Source organism: Loxodonta africana, chromosome 3 (assembly GCF_030014295.1).
Source record: "Loxodonta africana isolate mLoxAfr1 chromosome 3, mLoxAfr1.hap2, whole genome shotgun sequence".
In the NCBI taxonomy this organism is placed as follows: Eukaryota; Metazoa; Chordata; class Mammalia; order Proboscidea; family Elephantidae; genus Loxodonta; species Loxodonta africana.
In genome coordinates this window covers 183,809,218-183,834,149 of record NC_087344.1, presented here as the reverse complement: position 1 = coordinate 183,834,149, position 24,932 = coordinate 183,809,218, and the positions used below count along the sequence as shown (strand labels likewise).

Genomic DNA, 24,932 nt, shown 5'->3' with positions numbered 1-24,932 from the left:
CACACTTAGGACTGAAGGGAGAAACTGCACAAGAGTGTATGAGGTAAGGCTCTGAAAGGCAAAAATAAAACCATTTTTCCAGGGTTAGAGGACATATTGGGGCACTGTTTCCCAAATTTTAGTTATTCCCATAGATACCTCCTATATTTACAGTAACTACACACCACATATGAAATAGAAATTCCTCAACGTTTTTACTTTAAATTCACTTTATACAAACTTAATTTTTTTTTGAATTTGATTCATCATAAACAAGATGAAATATTCAAATTATATAATTTTGTAGCACAGAATTAACAGAAGTATACACTTAATATTTACATTATTCTCTTCAGTGCCTAGACCATCTCCTGTGACACGAGGGGTCCTTCTACCTTGCTTGGGAGACCCTGGTAGAAAAAGGTGACTGCTTTTAGCACTTTTCCTTTGTAGGTAGATGAAACATTTTTGAAAGGCTTTTTCATTAAGTACTTTAATGCATCTTTGTGAGGTCACCCTTCATTTGTGGAACAGGGAGTGTGTACATCTGGAAAGGCATTAGCTGGTGTCTCATGTTCTGCCCTGGATGCAGAAGGAAGGGCCAGGAAGGAGGAAGATCCCAACTGGAGAAGAGGAAAGGATAAAAGCAGAGGGCACGGCTTCCTGGAATTCAGCTGCCAACACTGTGTGGGCACGAAACAGTGCACACTAATGGCCCGTATATCTGTGTGTGTTCCCCATTAACTGCGCACAGCACAGGACTGTGTCTTGTTCTCTATTGTAGGGATCATCAGAGGGAATCACACAGGTGTGGTTCAGTAATTAGTCTTTGAATGAATGCTTGCGACTTTTGTTCACTTCTATTTCCTTCAAGTGCTGACTAAGAGAACTTTTGTTTAAAAAGATAAAAGCGTTCAAGTACATATTCTTGAAAACACCAAGGAGGAAAAACACTGAGGAGACTGGATCCCACCCTGCAGTTTGTCCTGGGAGAGAAGCACCTCTAGGAAAGGTGCTTCTGTAGAAAAGGCAGCTTCATAGAGGCGGAGAATATGGTTCTAATCTGGGCTTCTATGGGAAGAAAGAAAGAAATAAAGAGAAGAAAATCCAAGCTTGAACAGAGTTAAGAGAAGACCCAGTACAGCCATCCCCTACCTCCTACCCCAAGAAAAAAAAAAAAAAGAGGTAGGTATTCTTCTCCTCTGTTCATAGACAAAGGTCCAAACTAAGAGAGGAGAGGTAGCCTACCCATGGTCACACAGCTTGTGAAATATAGAACTGGGGCCAGATATCAGGTTCCATTTAGATCTCTCCTTCTTTCTAGAACACTGCCAGATTGTATGAGGAGAGTAGAGCTCCAAACTGGTTTACTTGACATGTACCCCACCGTGTTCAATATAGACAAATCCTAAAATTAAATAAAATTTATAATGACATAATCATAATTGTTTAAAGAGGTGTAAATGAATGGTAATTAATTTTAATGGCTGAGTTTCTAATAAAAGTATTTAACCTTCATTTTGAATCTACCAATAATTTCTGTATCAAACAGTTTAAATAACTAATAAGTAAAAAATACATATAAAATTAATTGTGTGAATGGCACTGATTATTGGGTTGGATTTTCCAATGTTTCTAAAAGGGTAGGAAGACAGAAAATAGGAACAACCTTCTTAGTTCTTATTGGGTAAAGTGATGCAGGAGAACCTAGTATACAATGTGAGGAGAGAGTTATGGTCAGAAAGCTTGCTTTCTGTTGTAGTTCCAGGAACTGAGCTGCTAGAGTATCTCAATTGTAATAGGTGATGCTGTGGTGCTAGTGGAGCCCATGAGGCCCAAAGTGGTACAGGTTTTATAAAGGCCTTTAAAAAAAAAAGAAAACATTGCTGTTGAGTGAATTCCGACTCATACCGACCCTATAAGAAAGAGTAGAATTGCCCCATAGGGTTTCCAAGGAGCACCTGGTGGTTTTGAAAGGACAAATTTCCGTTAGTAGCAGTAGCCTTTAACCCCTAAGCCTCCAGGCTTTCCAAGGCCTTAGGAATCAGCATTATGTCTTCTATTTGAAGACACAAAGCAGGTGAAAATAAGACCCTAATGATCACCATTTTCCTGAATGTTTGGAAGTATACTGGTGGGAGGCTATCGAGATGATCTGGGGCCTTACAGCAGCCCATTTTTCAGGGAGGAAAGGAAACTTAGATCAGCAAGCCATAGAATCAAGAGGAAATGCATTATAATGACGGTTTGGAGTAATGAGTGGAGTCCCTTGGTGGCACAAACGGTTAAATGCTTAGCTACTAACTGAAAAGTTGGCACCTTCGGTCAACCCAACAGTACCTTGGAAGACACGCCTGCTTATCTACTTCGGAAGGATCACAGCCATTGAAAATCCCATAGAGCACAGTTCTATTCTGACACATGGGGTCGCCATGAGTTGGAACTGACTGGATGGCAACTGATACTGGGGTAATGAGAAAGGTGTCACAAGGTTTCCAGGCTCCCAGGTAGTCAGGCTTTTTTCACTCCAGAATATATAACAAATTGACAATCAGCTAAAGTGGAACAGGGAAGGCAGTTTTGTGATGCAGGGAAGGCGAAGGATAAGAAGGGGTCTTTGTCCTCAGTCAAGAAAAAGAGGCTTTGGACACCAGTTAGAGAATTCCCTAAACTCTCCCACTGCTGTAAGTTACTGAAACTGTCCCTAAGGCAGGGCCTCTGAGTCATGGACACTTATTCCAGTGAGGAGATCTGGAAGCAGGATGCTTCCTGTTATTAGAGTCCCTGTCCAGCCAGTTAGGGTTGGATTTTTATTTGGTTAGGAAATTCTCGGACCAGCCCAGTTTTAGGTAGCTCCACTTCCCCCTGGGTGGGGAAGCAATCCCTTACATAAAGAGGTCCTCTGCTGCAAGGTTAGCAGCCTTCTGATACTTGATTCCCTATCTACTTTGGAGAACCTGGTAAGTCTGATTTCTTGAGTTCTTCTGTTTATTGGTTGCTATCAAATATTTGAACTGAATCTGAAGACAGAAAATTGGGTGTGAAGAAAGTTAGCATTATAGGTTTATGCCATTAATTGATGAAAATTGTGAATTGGGGCATAATGATACAAGGATATACTGCTTTGACTTGGTTCTGGTAGACTGAAAAAGAAGTTAATAGAAAAGCTTTGGTTTGAAGAAGAGTACAAGGTAATTTTTTTTCCTTTCCATTTCTTTTTGAGTCCATTCTGCTGTGATTTCTAAAGTCATTGAATTCTCCCTGAACAGTTGCTTGCTCTTTCCCCATGTGTTGAAGCCTTGTAAGAAATAATGATAGGAATTCCTTATGAGGTTGCTCAGGATTTCAGAACTTGAGACTGGCTTTCTTGAAGATGTTATTTTCATGTAAACATCATTAGTTGCTGCTTTAGAAGAGAGAGAATTTTCCCAGAGCTAGTGAAGTAACTGGCTGGAGAGGAGAAGGCAGAAAGTTATGAAAAACAGAGTTAAGAGATAATAGCATATCTCAGAGAATGGAGAGGTGATATCCAGTGGAATGAAATAAGCTCTGGTTTCTCTGTCTGTAGAAGTTCCTTCTTGTGAACACTGTCATCTAATTTCTTTCAGATTTCCAGAGACTCCAGAAAGATGTCTTACCAGCAGCAGCAGTGCAAGCAGCCCTGCCAACCACCTCCTGTGGTGTGCCCACCTAAGTGCCCTGAGCCATGTCCACCTCCAAAGTGCCCTGAGCCATGCCCACCCCCAAAGTGCCCACCTCAGCCATGTCAGCAGAAATGCCCTCCTACACAGATATACCAACCCTGTCAGCAGAAGTGTCCTCCTAAGAGCAAGTAACAGCTTCAGGATTCATCAGGATCATGAAAGGATAAGGACAATTGGCTCAGACTCCTTCCGCAACTCCACCTTCCTCTTCTCTTCAAAGCCAGCCATGGACACAACTTTTCTATCCATTAGTCCATGATCTTCCTGTGATGATTCCCAGCAACTGAAGTTGTTTTTTTTTTGCTGCACTGTTTTACTGCTAGTCTCCAGGAGGTAACTGAGAAAGGGCAGTCCTCAGCTCTGCCAGGATCCCAGCACTTCAAAGGAAGAACCGTGGCACACTCCCCTGGTCCCATCAGATAATTCACTTGATGTCTTCTGTGTCTGTAAACTGGGCAGGAATTTCTATCACTTGGTCAATTGTAATTTTCTATTCACTTCCTGAATAAAGTACATGTTTTGAGATGGGATAAATATTTTATTTCTTTTTCAATCCTACTTTTCTTACTTTTCTTAGCAATATTATGCCATAATTTTAGTTCCTTTCTATTCTTCTTTGATCCCAATAACGAGACTTTCACAATCACTGTTACCTGAATTTTGGATCACATCAAAGATTATTTTTATATTATTTTGAACCCTTGTTATTTTTTTTTAATTACTTTTTGATTTGGGGGACAAATTATTTAACCCTTCAGGATTTTACTTTCTCTACTGCAAAGTGGGAAAAATAATATTTAGATCCCGAATCTGTCTTAGATATAAAATTGAATAATGCCTGTAACTTTGTTGGCAGAAAACCTGACCCAGAATTATACAAACAAAGAAACAAACTAAAAACCTCTTGCGGTTGAGTTGATTTCAACTCATGGCAACGCCATATGTTACACAGTAGAATTGCTACATAGGGTTTTCTCGGCTGTAATCTTTATGGAAGCATATTACCAGAACTTTCTTCCATGGTACCGCTGAGTGGATTCAAACTAACAACATTTATGTGAATTGTTGTTGTTGTTAGGTGCCATTGAGTTGGTTCTGACTTGTAGTGACCCTATGTACAAACAGAATGACACGCTGCCTGGTCCTGCACCATTTTCACAATCATTGCAATATTTGATCCCATTATCACAGCCACTGTGTCAATCCATCTCATTGAGACTCTTCCTCTTTTTTGCTGACCCTCTAATTTGCCAAGCATGATGTCCTTTGCCAGGGACTGGTCCCTCCGGATAACATGCCAAAGTATGTGAGGTGAAGTCTCACCACCCTTACTTCTCAGTATAGTAGTTGAAGTCAAACCATTTATGCCATTCAGGGGCCTTGACCCAGAATTAGCATGCAATAAATGGTAGTTCATTAGCAGCAGCAGATCATAGTCATCACTGCGTTTGCTCGAGAAAGAAAGAAGCTTGGACATGACTACTCTAGGAAACAACATTTTTAAACTTTATTATCCTTTCATATGCTGTGACCTTCTTTCTTTTCTAATTCACTTCACTTTTTTAAGTAACATGGTAGATAAACAGCTTTTTGGAATTAGTGGGAGTTTCTACATGAAATCAGAATATTTCTTAAGCATGGATAGTCCAGAAGAAAGGGAAATACCAAGGCTCCAAAAGGCCTGTGTCTGCCTCATCTTCATGGGTATCATCTGCTCTTCTTACTCCATCAGCAGAGAAAAAGTCAAGGTCCTGTCATTTTTGTTCAACTCTGAAATTAATTTTTTGAGTGTTCTAACCCACATTAAGAAAGTAATGGAGTTTATAATATTTATTTAGCTTTGAAAAGTTAGTGCTGCTGTGTAGCTTGATTTGTAAGTGCTTATGTTACAAGACCAAGACCAGGGCACCGACTATGGAACAGGCCATCGGTTGCTCATATGCAAGTTCAAGTTGCTCTAAACTGAATTTAGAGACCATTTCAAGAATAGGTTTGACACATTGACCACTAATAACCAAAGACCAGATGAGTTGTGGAATGACATCAAGGATATCATACATAAAGAAAGCAAGAGGTCAATAAAAAGACAGGAAAGAGAGAAAAGACGAAAATGGATGTCAGAAGAGACTCTGAAACTTGCTTTTGAACATCAAGTTGCTAAAGCAAAAGGAAGAATTGATGAAGTGAAAGAACTGAAGAGATTTCAAAGGGCGGCTGGAGAAATCAAAATGAAGTCCTATAATGACATGCACAAAGACTTGGGGATAGAAAACCAAAAGGGAAGAACACACTTGGCATTTCTAATGGTGAAAGAACTGAAGAAAAAATTCAAGCCTCGAGTTGCACTAGTGAAAGATTCTATGGGGAAAATATTAAATGATGCAAGAAGCATCAAAACAAGATGTAAGGAATACACGGAGTCATTATACCAAAAAATATTGGTGGATGTTCAACCATTTGAGGAGGCAGCATATGATCAGGAAGCAATGGTACTGAAGGAAGAAGTAGAAGCTGCACTGAAGGCATTGGAGAAAAACAAGCTCCAGGAATTGATGGAATATGAAATGAGATGTTTCAACAAATGGATGTAGTGCTGGAAGTGCTCACTTGTCTATGCCAAGAAATCTGGAAGACAGCTACCTGGCCAACTGACTTGAAGAGATCCATATTTATGCCTATTCCCAAGAAAGGTGACCCAACTGAATGTAGAAATTATCGAACAATATCATTTATATCACAAACAAGTAAAATTTTGCTGAAGATCATTCAACAGCAGCTACAGCAGTATATCAACAGGGAACTGCAAGAAATTCAGGCCAGATTCAGAAGAGGATGTGGAACCAGGGATATCATTTCTGAATGTAAGATGGGTATTGGCTGAAAGCAGAGAATACCAGAAAGATGTTTACCTGTGTTTTACTGACTATGCAAAGGCATTTGACTGTGCGGATTGTAAGAAATTATGGATAACAGTGGGAAGAATGGGAATTTCAGAACACTTAAGTGTGCTCATGAGGAACCTGTACATAGATCAAGAGGCAGTTGTTCAGATACAGCAAGGGGATCCTGAGTATATTTAAGTCAGGAAGGGTGTGAGTCAGGGTTGTATCCTTTCACCATACCTATTCAATCTGTATGCTGAGCAAATAATCTGAGAAGCTGCCCTATATGAAGAAGAATGGGGGATCAGGATTGGGGGAAGACTCATTAACAACCTGCATTATGCAGATGACACAGCCTTGCTTGATGAAAGTGAAGAGGACTTGAAGCACATAATGATGAAGATCAAAGACCACAGCCTTCATTATGGACTACGCCTCAACATAATGAAATTAAAAATCCTCACAACTGGACCATTAAGCAACATCATGATCAATGGAGAAAGATTGAAGTTGTCAAGGATTTCGTTTTGCTTGGATCCAAAATCAACACTCATGGAAACAGCAGTCAAGAAATCAAAAGACGCATTGCATTGGGCAAATGTTGTGCAAAAGACCTCTTTAAAGTGTTGAAAAGCTAAGATCTCACCTTGAAGACTAATGTGCTCCTGACCCAAGCCATGCTATTTTCAATAGAATCATATGCACGTAAAAGCTGGACAATAAATAACAGAGACAGAAGAAATGATGGCTTTGAATTGTGGTATTGGTGATGAATATCATCTGTACCATGGACTTCCAAAAAAATGAAGAAATCTGTTTTGAAAAAATGAAGAAATCTGTTTTGGAAGAAGTACAACGATAATGCTTCTTAGAGGCAAAGATGGCGAAACTAGGTCTTATATACTTTGGACATGTTGTCAGGAGAGATTGGTCCCTGGAGAAGGGCATGATGTTCGGTAAAGTACAGGGTTAACAAAAAAGAGGAAGACCCTCAAAGAGATGGATTGACACAGTGGCTGCAACAATGGGCTCAAACATAACAACGATTGTGGGCATGGCCGAAGACAGGGCAGTGTTTCACTATTGTACATAGGATCACTGTGAGTCAGAATCGACTTGATGGTACCTAACAACAATAACAAAATTTTACAATTCAAGTAAGCTGCTGAAAGGAGGGATGTTCTTTAAACATACATATCCTTTCTTATGGTCCTACATGTCCACATGGGAATAATTAACTGAGAAGAGACATATACATACAGACACAGGTACACATGTGCATGCACTTACACCTTTATTTTTAAAAGAAATACATCTTCTCAATAAATCATACCATAGATACCTACATACATTTACAATTAAGAGGATCTTCCTCTTTGTATAAACTTAAAAGATAATTCCAAACCTGTTTCCAGGGTGGCCGTACTATTGGCCATTCCTACCCGTGATATGCATCCCTGGGTGGCTGAAATGGTAACATGTCTGCTAATTAAAAGTTTGGTGTTTTGCGTCCACCTAGAGGCACCTGGGGCAAAGGACATGACCATCTACTTCCGAAAAATCAGCCACTGAAAACCCTGTGGAGCACAGTGCTGCTCTGACACACCTGGGGCAGCCATGAGTCAGGACTAACTCAATGACAACTGGTCTTTACCAGTAATATATGAATTCCAGCTATTTTATATCTTTACCAACATTTAGTATTCTCAGTATATTAAGTTTTAGGCTTTCTAGTGGCTATCAAGTAGTATCTCATTGTGGTTTTAAATGGTATTTCCCTGATGACGAGTAATGATAAACACTTTTTCACTTACTTATCTACTTTTGCATGTCGGCTATTGAAATATTTTGCCCATTAGGTAGCTTTTCATGATTGATTTGTGAGAGCTCTATATATTATGGGTGCATACTGTTTGAACTATATAATATTTTCTACCAAATTGTAGATTGACTTTATTTTTTAACAATGTCTTTTGATGAACAATGACTTTCAATTTTAATAATGTGAATTTCATCCTTTTTTTTTCATTCATAGTTAGTAACCTTTGTTTCCTGTCAAGGAAATCTTTGTTTACCTGATGGTTAAAAAGTATTTCCTTATGTCTTTTTTATTCCAAAAACTTTATAATTGTATATTTAGTTTTGGGTCTGTAATTCCTCAAGAATTGCTGTTGGAGTATGAAGTGACCTTGGGGTGCATGTTCATGAATATCCAGTTATTTTCTCCACCTTTAATTGAAAGACTATTCTTTTCCTGTTAAATAATATTGATGTCTTTTACAAAAATCAGTTGATTGTGATGTGTCAGTGAATTTCTGGACTCCGTATCCATTCAATTGGTCTATTTGTCTGTCTTGATGTCAATATTACATAGTCTCTATCACCATAGCTTTGCAGTAAATCTTGAAAATATGTAGCAAAATTCCTCCAAATTTCTTTTTTTTCCAAAATGTTTTGGTCCTTTCATTTCCATATCAATTTTAAAATTAACTTCACAAATGCTATGAAAAAGATTGTTGGTATTTGGATTAGGATTGTGTTGTAAATATTGTTCCATTTGGGAGAGAGTGCACATTTTAAAAATACTGTTTTCTGATACATGAAGATGTTATGTATCTTCACTTACTCAGGTCTTCTTGAATTTATCTCAAAAGTGTTTTGTAATTTTCTGTGTAAATATCTTGTCCACATTTTGTTGCATTTATTTATTAAGCCTTTTAGGTTAATTCTATATTCTTCTACATGATATTAATTTAAGTTTTGTCTATGTGTTGCTGCTTAAATAAAAAAATACAACTGATTTTTGAATACTGACAGCAGACTATGAACTTACTAAATTTACTTATTAGGCCTAAGAGTTTTTTGTAGAATTTAAGCGATTTTCTCTGTATGCAATCATGTTGCCTGAGAATAAAAATCGTTTTACTTTCTGATTTCTATGTATTTTATTTCTTTTCGTTGCCATATTGCACTGGCTTGGGCTTCTAGTAAATATTGAAGAGGAGTGGTGCTCTGATTCTGCTTGATGTCTATCTCATTGTGCCATGCAGACTGGCGAGTTTGTTCAGGAGAAAAAATAGGTATTTGTGAATATAACCCAATGTGACTCATTTATTTCCAGAGTTATTTCACGTTCAATTTCTATCTGCCTTTGGTCACTCTCCAGCGCCTTCAATTAGTTGTGTGTGCGTTTGTGTTTAAATATTTTATCCATAATTTTAATGTCACTAGCAGGAGGATTATTAAAATATAAGCTATTCTTTCATTACTGGATAATGAAACTCTAATCTTTGTATTTTCATTGGAATATTAATTTATTTATATTTGATGAAATTGCTAGTTTGATTCAATTTCAATTTATCACTATACCAATTGTCTTAGTCATTTAGGGCTGCTATAACAGAAATACCACAAGTGAACGGAATTAACAAAGAGAAACTTATTTTCTCTCAGTCTACTAGGCTAGAAGTCCAAATTCAGGGTGTCAGCTCCGGGGGAAAGCTTTCTCTCTCAGTAAGCTTTCTCATTAATCTTTGCCCTGGACTGGGAGTTTTTCATAACAGGAAGTTGGTTTCAAAGGACACGCTGTACTCCTGGCACTGCGTTCTTGGTGGTATGAGCTTCCTACTCTCTGCTTCCTCCCCTATCCTTCGTATCTCTTAAGAGGGAAAAGTCTTTGCAGGCCACACTCCAGGAAACTCCCTTTAGGTTGGATCAAAGATGTGACTTTAGTAAGGGTGTTACAATCCCATCCTAAGACTCTTTAACATAAAATTACAATCACAAAATGGAGAACAACAATGCAACACTGGGAATCATGGCCTAACCAAGTTGACACATATTTTGGGGGGACACAATTCAATTCATGACACTAATGCTCTCTAGTTGCACTCTGGTGGTACAGTGGTTAAGTACTATGGCTGCTAACCGAAGGTCGGCAGTTCAAATCCACCAGGCACTCTTTGGAAACCCTAGGGGGACAGTTCTACCCTGTCCTATAAGGTCGCTATGAGTTGGAATTGATGGCGAGTTTTTTTGATTCTATATTTGTACTTTTTTCTCTGACTTTTTCTTCTTTTGGTTTAATACAGTACATTTACTTTATTTTCTTCTTTATTAGATTATTAAGGTTTTATATACTTTTTTTTCAGTGATTGCAGCATGTATCCTGGACTTATTAGTGTCTAAAATAAACTAACAGTTAAAAAAAAAAATCCCCAGACAATGCAAGGTCACTGGTACACTTTAATTTCATTTATCCCTTCTTGCCTTTTGCATTCTTATTGTCAGATATTTCAGTTCTACATGCATATAAAAACCCACAAGTCATCATTATTTAGATTTACCCACATATTTATATATATTTCCTATGATTCTATGTCAGTTTGTCATACTGTGGGGGCTTGCCCGTTGCTGTGATGCTGGGAACTCTGCCACCAGTATTCAGATACCTGCAGGGTCACCCATGGAGGACAAGTTTCAGCTGAGCTTCCAGACTAAGACAGACTGTGAAGAAGGCACAGCATTCTACTTCTGAAAAGAATTAGCCAGTGAAAACCTTATGTATAGCAGCAGAACATTCTCTGATATAGTGCTGGAAGGTGAGCCCCCCAGGTTGGAAGCCACTCAAAAGATGACTGTGGAAGAGCTGCCTTCTCAAAGTAGAGTCAGCCTTAATGATGTCGCTGGAGCAAAGCTTTGGGACCTTCATTTGCTGATATAGCACGACTGAAAATGAGAAGAAACAGGTGCAAACATCCATTAATAACTGGAACCTGGAATGTATGAAGTATGAACCTAGGAAAATTGGAAATGGTCAAAAATGAAATGGAATGCATAAGCATCAATATCCTAGGCATTAAGTGAGCTGAAATGGACTGGTATTGGCCATTTTGAATTGGATAATCATGTAGTCTACTATGCCGGGAATGACAACTTGAAGAGGAATGGTGTTGCACTCAACATCAAAAAGAACATTTCAAGATCTATCCTGAAGAATGACGCTGTTAGTGATAGAATAATATCCATACACCTGCAAGGAAGATCAGTTAATACAACTATTATTCAGGTTTGTGCACCAACCACTAAGGCCTAAGATGAAGAAATTGAAGATTTTTATGAGCTCCTGCAGTCTGAAACTGATCAAACATGCAATCAGAATGCATTGATAATTACCGGTGATTGGAATGCAAAAGTTGAAAAGAAAGAATAAGGATCAGTATTTGGAAAATATGGCTTTGGTGGTAGAGACAATGCTGGAGATCACGTGGTAAAATTGAGCAATTTTTAAAAAATTGTGTTCTTATCTCAATTTCATGAATAATGATTAACAGCAAAATTCTTAGAAAAGTAGAGAGTGGAAGTAGTAGAATTGAACCAAGGGCTACCTGACTCTTAAAGATCATAAAATCAAGCTCTTTAGACATGTAGATAGATATGTAGGTCTATAGACAGATATGTGAATGGATAGATAGATCGATAGATATGTGGATTAATAGAAAGATAGAGATAGATGATAGATAGATAGACAGACAGACAGATAGATAGATGATAGGTAGATTAAAGATAGATGGATTGCTGATAGATAGGTAGATTAAAGATAGATAGGTGATAGGTAGATAGATAGACAGATAGATACACGATAGATAGATGGATGATAGGTAGGTAGGTAGGTAGATACATAGATAGATAGTTACATAGATAAAGAGATGATAGATAGGATATGCCTATGTGTGTCTTTGTGTGTGTGTGTGTGAAGTGTTACATTGTGCTGTCTCATGTTTCAAGTCTTAGATGTTCAAACTTTGGGAAACATTGATCACCAGGCACTGCTCTTCATGTTGTGACAGCTGCTCATGTAGCTGATTTGTGAGGAACTCAGAAAATTCCATCTTACCTCCCCACCCTATAGTGACTCTTCCTTGAGATATTGGGGGCACCAGGCCTGCAGTGACTTTAGTGTCTGCACTGCCATGAACCTCATTGGAGGGGTGTACTCAGACAGAGGAGTCTCCAATGGGCAACCAAAACTGGTCTATCTGATACTGCAATCCCATTTGGGCAGCTGGTTCTCAATTTGTGAGGTAGAAAGCAGACATTTCTCTAAGGGCTTATGTTTTGGATGTGATGTGAGGCTATGGGGAATGGTAAGTGACCTGTTGAGTAAAGTCCCCTTCTTTGTCTTCCAAAGTACCTAGCATGTGTAATAGTCTATATGAACAATTTGGTGATGACCCTGTTTACAGATACCTGGCCTCAGGTACCAAAGTGATGACTCTAGCCCTGATGGTCATGGTTAGGTCATGGTCAATGGTGATCTCGGCCAAAAGCTCTTCCTTCCTGATAGGAGGAATGACAGTCCTGGGAACTCAGGGACAGTCCTGCTTAACTCAGGGACTTGATGCTGGGTTGATTCAGGGCTCTTGTACTCTGTAGAGCATAGCTGGTGACTACTTCAGAGGTTCTGAGCATCTCCTCTTCCTTTTCTTCTTCCTCCTCCTCCTCTTTTTCCTTCTCCAGTTATAAAACCACATTCTTGTAAAGCTTCCTGATCATTGGGCCCAGGTAAGGAAGCTCTACCAAAATCACTTTAAACGTTTATTGCATAACATTCTGTCAGTCACAATGATTGCAGGAAGAGTTAAAAATAAATGAAAAGACTAATTACTAAATCCATTGACAATATATGTCTTCAGTTACCAACATGTGCCAAATTAGACAGATAAAATCTATATATTGAGTCTGGGAGGATAATGTGGAAGGTTGAGGGGACTGGAGGGTTTAAGAAGACAGACAATAAACATGCAAACAAAAAACGAACGTGTTTTAAAGACCTAAAGCCTATTTGGAAAGAGAGTGTTGGAGAGCCAACATATAAAATCAGCCCAAATTCACTTCTTCCCCCTCCACCAGGTTACAGACCTTTAGTGCTCTGATCCTCTCCCCAAATGTACTCTCACGTGATGGTGTGAGGCTATAATATAAGATGGTATCTTATATTTTTATTGGTTTTGTGCAATTTGAACCTGGCATTTTGCTCTTGAAAAAAATTATTTCCTGAAAAATGAATTTGAAGCATATACCAGTATATACCAGTTAGTGCCAGACTACTAACCAAAAGGTTGGTGGTTCAAACCCACCAGTCACTCCTTGGGGGAAAGATGTGGCAGTCTGCTTCCATAAAGATTTACAGCCTTGGAAACCCTATGGGGCAATTCTACTCTGTCTGAGCAGGTCACTAGGAATTGGAATAGACAACATGGCAGTCGGTTGGGTTTTTTTTTTTTTTTTTGGTTACCTGCAGTGTGGAGAAGTACTGGGACAGTGAGATAGGGACATCCTGACACCCGTCAACAAAGTGTCCTCATATTCTACAGTAACATAAATCCAACTTTGTAACTTTATTCACCAGCCATGGCACAAAAAGTAAGGATTCAGTGCCTGAGCATAGCTCAGGTTTAGGACTGAAGGGAGGAATTGCACAAGGATTTATGAGGTAAGGCTCTGAAAAGGCAAACATGAAACCATTTTTCCAGGGTTGGAGGACATATTGGGGCAATGTTTCCCAAACTTTAGTTTTTCCCATAGATAGCTCCTATATTTACGGTAACTACATACCACTAGTGAAATAGAAATTAGTCAACATTTTTATTTAAATTCAGTTTCTACAAACTTAAATTTTTTAAAAAAAGTTTGATTGGTGGTAGGCAAGATGAAATATTCAAAGTATAAAATTTTGTAGCACAGAATTAACATAAGTACACACTTAACGGAAACCCTGGTAGCATGGTGGTTAAATGCTACTGCTGCTAACCAGAATGTCAGTGGTTCGAATCTACCAGGTGCTCCTCGGAAACCTTATGGGGCAGTTCTACTCTGTCCCATAAGGTCGCTATGAGTTGGAATCGACTCGACGGCAATGGGTTTGGTTTTTTTGGGGAGTATACACTTTTTTTTTTTTAATATTTACATTATTCTCTTCAGTGCCTAGACCATCTCCTGCGACACAAGTGGTCCTCCTACCTTACTTGGGAGACTCGGTTAGAAAGAGGTGTGTGCTTTTAGCACATTTTCTTTATAGGTAGATGAAACATTTTCTAAAGGCTTTTCATTAAGTACTTTAATAGATCTTTGTGATGTCACCCTTCATTTGTGGAAACGGAGTGTCTACACCTGGAAAAGCATTAGCTGGTATCTCATGTTCTGCCCTGGATACAGAAGGAAGGGCCAGGATGGAGGAAGGTTCCAGCTGGACCAGATGAAAGGATAAAAGCAGAGGGAACAGCTTCCTGGAGATCAGCTGCCAATGCTGCGAAGCCACGAGAACTGTATATCTGTCTCTGTTCCCCATTAACTGTGAACAGCATAGGACAGCGTCTTGTTCTCTATTGTAGGGAACATCAGAAGAACTCACACAGGTGTGGTTCAGTAATTAGTTTTTGAATGGATGCTTGTAATTTTTGTTCACTTCTGTTTCCTTCAAGCATTGATTAAGAGAGTTTTTGTTTATAGAATAAAAGGGTTCAAATACATATTCTTGAGAACAGCAAGGAGGATAAGTACTGAAGAGTCTGGATCCCACCCAGCAGTTTTTCCCAGAAGAGAAGTACCTCTAGGGAAGGTGTTTCTGTAGAAAAGGCAGCTTCAAAGAGATGGAGAATATGGGTCTAATCTGGGGTTCTATGGGAAGAAAGGAAGAGGAGAAAGAAAGAAAGAGGAGAAATTCAAGCTTGAACAGAGCTAATAGAAGGCCCAGTGCAACCATCTCCCACCTCCAATCCAAGAGGTGAGTATTATTCTCCTCTGTTCGTAGACAAAGATCCAAACCCAGAGAGGCGAGGTGAACTGCTCATGGTCACACAGCTTGTCAAATATAGAATTGGGACCAGACTTCAGGTACCATTTAGATCTCTCTTACTTTCTAGAACACTGCCAAACTGTATGAGGAAAGTAGAAGGGTAAACTGGTTTACTTGACATGTATTCCACTGTGTTCTCTATGGACAAATACTAAAATTAAGTAAAATTTATAATGACAATTATTAATGTTTAAGGAGGTGTAAATGAATGGTAATTAACTTTAATGACTAAATTTTTAATAAATGGATTTAAACTTCATCTTGAACCTACCAACAGTTTCTGAATCAAACTGTTTAATTAACTAATTAATATAAAATACATATAAAATTAATTGTTTGAATGGCATTGATCATTATGTTGGATTTTCCATTGATTCTCAAGTGTAGATGACAGAAAATATGTACAACCTTCTCTGTTCTTGTTGGATAAAGTTATGTAGGAGCAATTAGTATAGTGTGTGAGGAGGGAGTTAGGGTCAGAAAGTTACTTTGTGTTGTAATTCCAGGAACTGAGCTGCTTGAGTATCTCAATTGTAAGAAGTGATGGTGCGGTGTTAATGGAGCCCATGTGGCCCAAGGTGGTACAGGTTTTACAAAGGCCTATAAAAAGAAAAAAAAAAAATGCCGTCAAGTCACTTCTGACTCATAGCAACCCTACAGGAAAGAGTAGAGCTGCCCCATAGGGTTTTAAAGGAGTGCCCGGGAGATTCAATCCACCAAACTTTTGGTTAGTGGCTGTAGCTTTTAACCTCTACACTCCAGGGTTTCCAAGACCTTAGGAACCAGCCTTATATCTTCTTTTGAAGACCCAATGCAGGTGAAAATAGGACCCTAATGATCATCATTTTGCTGAATGTTTAGAAGCATACCAGTGGGAGGGATAGTGAGATGATTTGGGGCCTTACAGCAGTGCATTTTTGAGGGAGGAAAGGAAATTGAGATTAGCAAGCCATAGAATCAAGAGGAAATGCATTATAATGAGAGTTTGGAGTAATGAGAGGTGTCCCTTGGTGGCACAAACAATGAAGTGCTCAGCTACTAAATGAAAAGTTGGCAGTTCAAGTCCACTCAAAAGTACTTTGGAAGACGGGCCTGGCTATCTACTTCTTGAAAGATCACAGCCATTGAAAACACTATAGGGCACAGTTCTACTCTGAAACAACGGGGTTGGCCTGAGTTGGAATTGACTTGATGGCAACTGATACTGGAGTAATGAGAAAGGTGTCACAAGGTATTCAGGCTCCCAGGTAGTCAGGCTTTTTTCCCTTCAGGATGTATAAAAAATTGGCAACCAGCTAAAGTAGAACAGGGAAGGCAGTTTGATGATGCTGGGAAAGTGAAGGCTAGGAAAGGGTCTTTGTCTTCAGCCAAGAAAAAGAGCCTTTGGACACCAGTTAAAGAACTCCCTAAATTCTCCCACTGCTGTAAGTCACTGATACTGTCCCTAAGGCAGGGCCTCTGAGTCATGGACACTTATTCCAGTGAGGAGATCCGGAAGCAGGATGCTTCCTGTTATTAGGGTCCCTGTCCAGCCAGTTAGGGTTGGAGTTTTATTTGGTTAGGAAATTCTCGGACCAGCCCAGTTTTAGGTAGCTCCACTTCCCCCTGGGTGGGGCAGCAATCCCTTTTATAAAGAGGTCCTCTGCTGCGAGACCAGCATTCTCCTGATACTTGATTCCTGGTCTACTTTGGAGAACCTGGTGAGTCTGATTCCTTGATTTCTTCTGTTTATTTGTTGCTCTCAAATATCTGACTTCAATCCGAAGACAGAAAATCTGGTTTGTCCAAAGGTAGGATCATTAGTTTGATGCCCTTAATTGATGATAACTGTGAATTGGGGCATAATGATACAATGATGTATTGCTTTGACTTGGTTCTGGTAGATAGTTTGATGTCTACATTGAAAAAGAAGTTAATAGGAAAGCTTTGGTTTGAAGAAGAAAAAAGGGAATTTATTTTCCTTTCCATTTCTTTAAGAAGTCTATTCTGCTGTGATTTCAAAAGTCATAGAATTCTCCCAAAATGGCTGCTTGCTGTCTATCCAAGTATTGGTGCTTCGTAAGAAATAATGACAAGGATTACTTATAAGGGTGCTCAGGTTTTCAGAACTTGTGACTCCCTTTCGTGAAGATGTTATTTTCATGTAAATGTAATTACTTGCTGCTTTAGAGAATTTTCCAGAGTTAAGAGTTAGTGAAGCCGATGGCTAGAGAGTAGAAGCCAGAAAGTTATACAAAAGGAGTTAAGAGATGATAATATATCTCAGAGACTGGAGAGGTGATATCCAATGGAATCAAATAAGCTCTGACTTCTCTGTCTGTAGAAGTTCCTTCTTGTGAACACTGTCATCTAATTTCTTTCAGATTTCCAGAGGCTCCAGAAAGATGTCTTACCAACAGCAGCAGTGCAAGCAGCCCTGCCAACCACCTCCTGTGGTGTGCCCACCTAAGTGCCCTGAGCCATGTCCACCTCCAAAGTGCCCAGAGCCGTGTCCACCCCCAAAGTGCCCACCTCAGCCATGTCAGCAGAAATGCCCTCCTACGCAGATATACCAACCCTGCCAGCAGAAGTGTCCTCCTAAGAGCAAGTAACAGCTTCAGGATTCATCAGGAACATGAAAGGATGAGGACAATTGGCTCAGACTCCTTCCACAACTCAACCTTCATTTCTTTAAAGCCAACCATGGACACAACTTTTCTATCCATTAGTCCATGATCTGCCTGTGATGACTCCTAGCAAGTGAAGGTTTTTTTTTCCCTACACTGTTGTATTGCTTCTCTGCAGGAGGTAACTGAGAAAGGGCAGTTCTCAGCTGTGCCAGGATCCCAGCGCATCAAAGGAAGAACAAGGGCACATTCCCCTGGTCTCGTCAGATGATTCTCTTGACGTTTTCTGTGTCTGTAACCTGGGGAGAGATTTCCACCACTTGGGCAATTGTAATTTTCCTTTCCCTTCCTGAATAAAGTACATGTTTTGAGTTGGGATAAATATCTTATTTCTTTTTCAAACCTGCTTTTGTCAGCAACATTATGTCATAATTTTGGTTTATTTTAATTCTTCTTTGATCCCAATATCCAGACTCTCACAATCACTGCTACCCGAATTTTGTTTCACACCAAAGATTATTTCTGTGTTATTTTGAACCCATATTATTTTCTTTAATTACTCTTTGATTAGGGGGACAAATTATTTAACCCCTCAGGATTTAGTTTTCTCTAGTGCAAAGTGGGAAAAATAATATTTAGATCACAAATCTGTCTTAGGCATAAAATTGAATAATGCCTGTAACTTTGTTGGCAGAAAATCTGACCCACAGTTAAACAAACCAAAAAAAAACAAAGCTTGTTGCCGTTGAGATGATTCCAACTCATGGCAAGGGCATGTGCTACAGAGCAGAATTGCCCGATAGAGTTATCTTGGCTATAATCTTTAAGAAGCAGATTACCAGAACTTTATTCCACGGTAGCATTGGGTAGGTTCAAATTGACAATGTTTAGGTGAATTGCTGTTGTTGTTAGGTGCCACTGAGTTGGTTGTGACTCATAGTGACCCTATGTACAAACAGAACGAAACACTGCCTGGTCCTGCGCCATTATCACAATCATTGCAATATTTGATCCCATTATCACAGCCACTCTGTCAATCCATCTCATTGAGGGTCTTCCTGTTTTTCCGACCCTCTACTTTGCCAAGTGTGACGTCCTTTTCCAGGGTCTGGTCCCTCCTGGTAACATGTCCAAAGTAAGTGAGATGAAGTCTCACCATCCTTACTTCTTAGTATAGTAGTTGAAGTCAAACCATTTGTGCCACCCAGCTGCCTTGACCCAGAAAGAGCATGCAATAAATGGTAGTTCATTAGAAGCAGCAGTTCATCATCATTACTACATTTTCTCCAGCAAGAAAGAAGCTTAGACATGACTACTCTAGGAAATAAGATTTTTAAACTTAATACCCTGTTACTCTCTTTCTTTTCTAGTTCACTTTACCTTTCTAAGTGACATTGTAGGCAAAAAGCTTTTTGGAATTAGTGGGGCATCCTACATGAAATCACAGTATTTCTTAAAACATGGATACTCTAGAAGAAAGGGAAATACCAAGGCCCCAGAAGGCCTGTGTCTGCCTCATCTTCATGGGTACCACCTGCTCTTCTTACTCCATCAGCAGACACAAACTCAGGGTCCTGTCATTTTTTGTTCACCATCAAAATTAATTTTTTGAGTGTTCTGACCCCAGATTTGGAAAGTAATGGGGTGTATAATATTTACTGAAATTTGAAAAGTTAGTGCTGCTAGGCAATCTTTTTTATAAGTGCTTATTTTACAACAAGACCAGGGGCCGACTGTAGAGCAGACCATCAATTGCTCGTATGCGAGTTCAAGTTGAAACTGAAGAAAGTTCAAGTTGAAACTGAAGAAAATAGAACAAGTCCATGAGAGCCAAATTATGACCTCAATTATATTCCACCTGAAATTAGAGACCGTCTCAAGAATAGATTTGACACACTGAACACTAATAGTGAAAGACCAGACCAGTTGTGGAATTACATCAAGGATATCATACATGAACAAAGCAAAAGGTCATTAAAAAGACAGGAAAGAAAGAAAAGACCAAAATGGATGTCCAAAGAGACTCTGAAACTTGCTCTTGAACATCGAGTTGCTAAAGTAGAAAGGAAGAATTGATGAAGCAAAGAACTGAACAGAAGGTTTCAAAGGGTGGCTGGAGAAGTCAAAATGAAGTACTCTAATGACATGTGCAAAGAGCTGGAGAGACAAAACCAAAAGGGAAGAATACACACGGCATTTCTCAAGCTGAAAGAACGAAAGAAAAAATTCAAGTCTCGAGTTGCAGTAGTTAAGGATTCTGTGGGAGAAAATGCTAAAGATGCAAGAAGCATCAAAAGAAGATGTAAGGAATACACAGAGTCGTTATGCCAAAAGGAATTGGTCAGTGTTCAACCATTTTTGGAGGCAGCATATGATCAGGAACTGAGAATACTAAAGGAAGAAATCCAAGCTGCACTGATATCGTTGCTGAATGTCAGATGCTGAAAGCAGAGAATACCGGAAAGTTGTTTACTTGTTTTCTGTTGACTATGAGAAGGCACTTGATTGTGTGGATCATAACAAATTATGGGAAACATTGCAAGGAATAGGAATTCCAGAACGCTTAATTGTGCTCATGAGGAATCTGTACATAGATCAAGAGGCAATTGTTCAAACAGAAAAAGGGGATACTGCGTGATTTAAAGTCAAGAGGGGTGTGCATCAGGATTGTGTCGTTTGACCATATCTATTCAATCTGTACGCTGAACAAATAATCTGAGAAGCTGGACTATATGAAGAACGGGGTGTCAGGATTGGTAGAAGACACATTAATAACTTGCTTTCTGCATATGATACAACCGTGCTTGCTGAAAGTGAAGAGGACTTGAAGCACTTAATGATGAAGATCAAAGACCACAGCTTTCAGTAGGAATTACACCTCAACATAAAGAAAAGAAAAATTCTTAAAACTGGACCAACAAGCAACATCATGATAAATGGAGAAAAGATGGAAGTTGTTAAGGATTTCATTTTACTTGTTTCCAAAATCAACACCCATGGAAGCAGCAGTCAAGAAACCAAAAGATGCATTGCATTGGGCAAATCTTCTGCAAAAGAATTCTTTAAAGTATTGAAAAGTTGAGATGTCACTTTGAAGACTAAGGTGTACCTGACAGAAGCCATGATATTATCAATTCCTCATATGCACCTTAAAGCTGCACAATGAATAAGGAAGACCAAAGAAGAATTGATGCCTTTGTATTGTGTTGGTGAGAAACATTGAATATATCATGGACTGCCAAAAGAACAAACAAATCTGTTTGGAAGGAGTACAACCGGAATGACCCTTAGAAGCAAATATGGCGAGAGTGCGTCTTACATACTTTGGACGTGTTGTCAGGAGGGTTTAGTCCCTGGAGAAGGACATCATGCTTGGTAAAGTACAGGGTCAACAGAAAAGAGGAAGACCCTCAAAGAGGTGGATTGACAGCGGCTGCAGCAATGGGCTCAAGCATTACAATGACTGCAGGGATGGCGCAGGGCCGGGCAGTGTTTCATTCTGTTGTGCATGGGACCGTTATTTGTCAGAACTGACTTGAGGGCACCTAACAACAACAATAACACTATTTGCCCTGGGGTTTTCAGCCAGCAGTCCAAAAAAAAAAAAAAAAAAAAATATTGCTTTGGGAAAATCTGCTGCAAAAGACCTCTGTAAAGTTTTAAAGAAAGCACTTTGATGACTAAGGTGCATCTGATGTGAGCCATGTCTTTTCAATCACCTCATATGCGTACAAGAGTTGGACAATGAAAAAGGAGGGCAGGCAAAGAATTGATGCATTTGAATTGTGTTGTTGGCAAAGAATATTGAATATACTGTGGAGCGCCAAAATGAACAAATCAGTCTTAGAAGAAATACAACCAGAATGTTACTTAGAAGTGAGAATGGACAGACTTTGACTCACTTACTTTGGACATGTCATCAGAAAGACCAGTCACTAGAAAAGGACATCATGCTTTGCACCAAGTAGAGGGCCAACAAAAGCGAGGGAAACTCTCAATGAGATGGATTGACACAATTGCTACCACAGTGGATTCATACATACCAATGACGGTGCAAATGGTGCAAGACTGGGCACAGGTCAACTGACAACTATTTGACAGACTCTATTGTGCATCCTGCAGATATATTGGTAAGAAAAAGACAAGGTCCGGGCTCTGTCCTCTTGGAGCTTACATATGGTGATATGGTGAGGAGAGGAAAAAGAACGTGCATAAACCAGCCCTACAGGTGTTAGGTCTTACATGTTTGGCTATCCTCTCTTCTTCTCAACCCACAGTCAGTCACAGTCAGTGTGAAATTAATATTTTAAGTTTTGTGTGGGATCTTAAAGTATTTTCTTACATTTTTTCTTTCGGTTTAGTGCATGTTGAACTTTGTCTTCATTCCTGGAATCTGGGGAAGTCATAGGGCATGGGACCTGAAGAAGCTGTCCTGAGATCTAGCAACAAAGATGTACCTTTCTGTGCTTTCATCAACAAGCTAGAGTCCCTCAGTCAAAAAGGGAACAGCCTCAGTAATTGAAGGGCCCAGAGGAAAAGCAACAGTGGTGAGTTTTGGGCCAGGATATTAGATAGGAAACCACAGTAAGCCTTATGTAGGAGGTGAGCCTCTGAGAAGACAAGAATTGGTTATTTTGGAAGGACCTGAAGATATATTAGGGAGATGTTTCCTAGAGGTGCCTCAGAAGAAAGGCCTGGTGATCTAATGACACCCCTCCCCCACCTCCAAAAAAATCAACCATTGAAAACGCTATGGAAAACAGTTCTACTCTGACAAAAAAAGGGTTGTCATGAGTTGGGGTTGACTTGATGGCAATAGCCAGACTTTAATAATTTCCATACCACTATCATCATATTTGCATATTGCCCACATTATTGCATACTTAATATTTTCATTTAAATTACCTTCAAATCAATAGACTTAAAACTCAAAATAATTCTCAGTATTATTTTACATTAATGGACAAGTTTGGAATTCAACTTCTGAGTTCTTCAAATGTAGATTAAAATAGACAATAACTAAAGTAAAATCTGTTTGTCATGTGAGACATCTTTGGTAACATAAATCACACCAATGAGGTCACTGGGAAGTGCTCCAACAGTGATTAGTGATTTCAAATGGAGTATTGCTATGGTAAGGAGATTCCTTCCTTTCAAAGAACTTTAATTCACTTCTTTAATCTCTCCTCATATGGTGATCCTTTCATGGAGGAGTAGAATTGAAAGGTAGAGAAATGTAAATTTCAAGTGAGCACTTGAAGAGATGGGTTGGTCCCTATTGTTCTGCCTCATGGAATCTGCAGGCCTGTAGGAGTCAGGAGCAAATAGTGTACATGATAGAAGAGCTATGAGACCTTGCTTCCTGGTGGGAGCCCAGAGGTTGTGACTTAGAGACCTGAAATGCAGAAGGTCTTGAGTTTTGCTGGATTCCATAGTCCACAGTGGTGCAGGTTTTAAGACTCAAAACCAAGTTCAAAATATGTCTGTCCTTTATTGGGAGAAACACAGCACTGTGAAAGCAAGGCCTTGGTAATCACTGTTGGAGGCCCTCGGGGGCACAAATGGTTTGCTCTCAGCCACTAACATAAAGGTTGGCACTTTGAACCCATCAGTGGTGCTATGGAAGAAAGGCCTGGTGATCTGCTTGCATAGAAATTACAGTCAAGAAAACCCTAGGAAGCAGTTCTACTCTGTAACAACTGGGCTAACCATGAGGCAGAATCAATAGCAGCTGATTACTCCTTGTTAGGAGGTCTTCATATATCTCCAATTGTAAAAATGTTTAAGGAGAATATTTTCAAAGTCCCATTAACTTACTAAAGCAAACCACACCAGACCTTTTGCCATGAAGTTGATTCTGACTCATAGCAACCCTACAGGACAGAGTAGAACTGTATCAGAGGATTTCCAAGGACCCGCTGTTGAATTTGAACTACCTATCTTTTGGGTAGCAGTGGAGCTCTTTACCACTATACTAAGGTAAGGGTAGACTGAGAAGAAATGCATAACCAGAGGGAATGGAGAGATGTATGGGGTGGGGCCAGGTGTCCAGTTACATGGGCAAGGACAGTTAAAAAGAGCAGCCTGGATTATGATGCAGATAACCCCAGGGCAATGCAAAGGGTTCTAACCCTAATCATTTAAGCACTTCTTGGGCTGCCAGTTAGAGAATTCCCCAATCCTCAAACTGGGACAAGGCCCAGGAAACTCCAGGTTAGGCAGGGCCCCAGCAAAGGGAAGCTTCTCATGGAGCCCTTGCCCCAGGGAAGAGGATCTTGGGGTAGGAACCTTCCAGCCACCATAGTGTAAGTCAGGTCATTTTTCCAGTTTCAGGTTAGTTGCAGTTAGGTTGCCACCTATTTGAAGCTACCCAGGCTTGGGGTGTCTTATATTCCTTTAGCTTTCTCTGCAAGACAGCCACCATCTCTGTTCCCCATTAGCTCTGAAGGAGTAGGAGCGGATGTCGAATTAGACTTTAGAAAACCAAAAGTCTTTGATTCACTCTAGAGGTCCAAATTGTGTTGACTTGTGTAATGTTATTTGGTCGATGGAAGTAGTGGTGATAGGTTACTTTGTCTTTATTTTGTTTCTTTTTGTAAAATTGTATTAAAATTTACAGGACAAAATAAATTATTAATGGTAAAACTTTGAAAATAAAAAAGAGTGAGGAACAAAGGAATTTGCCTCCTTTTCACGATCATGTGAAGAGTTATCTAGAAATGTGATTCCAAAATCAAGTTGGGACAGTTCCTGTATCCAAGAAGACACAAAAAGCTGACTTGTCATCCTCTTGGGACACCTTCCGTCACATCAGTAGACCTTTCTCTTGTCTAAGCTTAGGAGAAACCCTTAAAGAAAAATAATTGCATTGCATTCAGACGAAGAGGCAGCTGTCCAAACAATA

The 24,932-nt window shown here is 39.5% G+C and overlaps 2 protein-coding genes across 2 annotated transcripts; both read left to right on the top strand.

Annotated features, from left to right (window-relative positions):
* The first annotated feature begins 3,550 nt into the window (after positions 1-3,550).
* On the top strand, positions 3,551-3,815 carry LOC111751903 (small proline-rich protein 2G-like). The gene has a single exon (XM_023553928.2). The coding sequence runs from the start codon at positions 3,609-3,611 to the stop codon at positions 3,813-3,815; it is 207 nt and encodes a 68-aa protein (XP_023409696.2). The 5' UTR covers positions 3,551-3,608.
* A 13,991-nt stretch (positions 3,816-17,806) lies between these two features.
* Positions 17,807-18,013, top strand: LOC135230804 (small proline-rich protein 2G-like). The gene has a single exon (XM_064282609.1). It carries the CDS (start codon positions 17,807-17,809, stop codon positions 18,011-18,013), a length of 207 nt encoding a protein of 68 aa, XP_064138679.1.
* Positions 18,014-24,932: the final 6,919 nt, after the last annotated feature.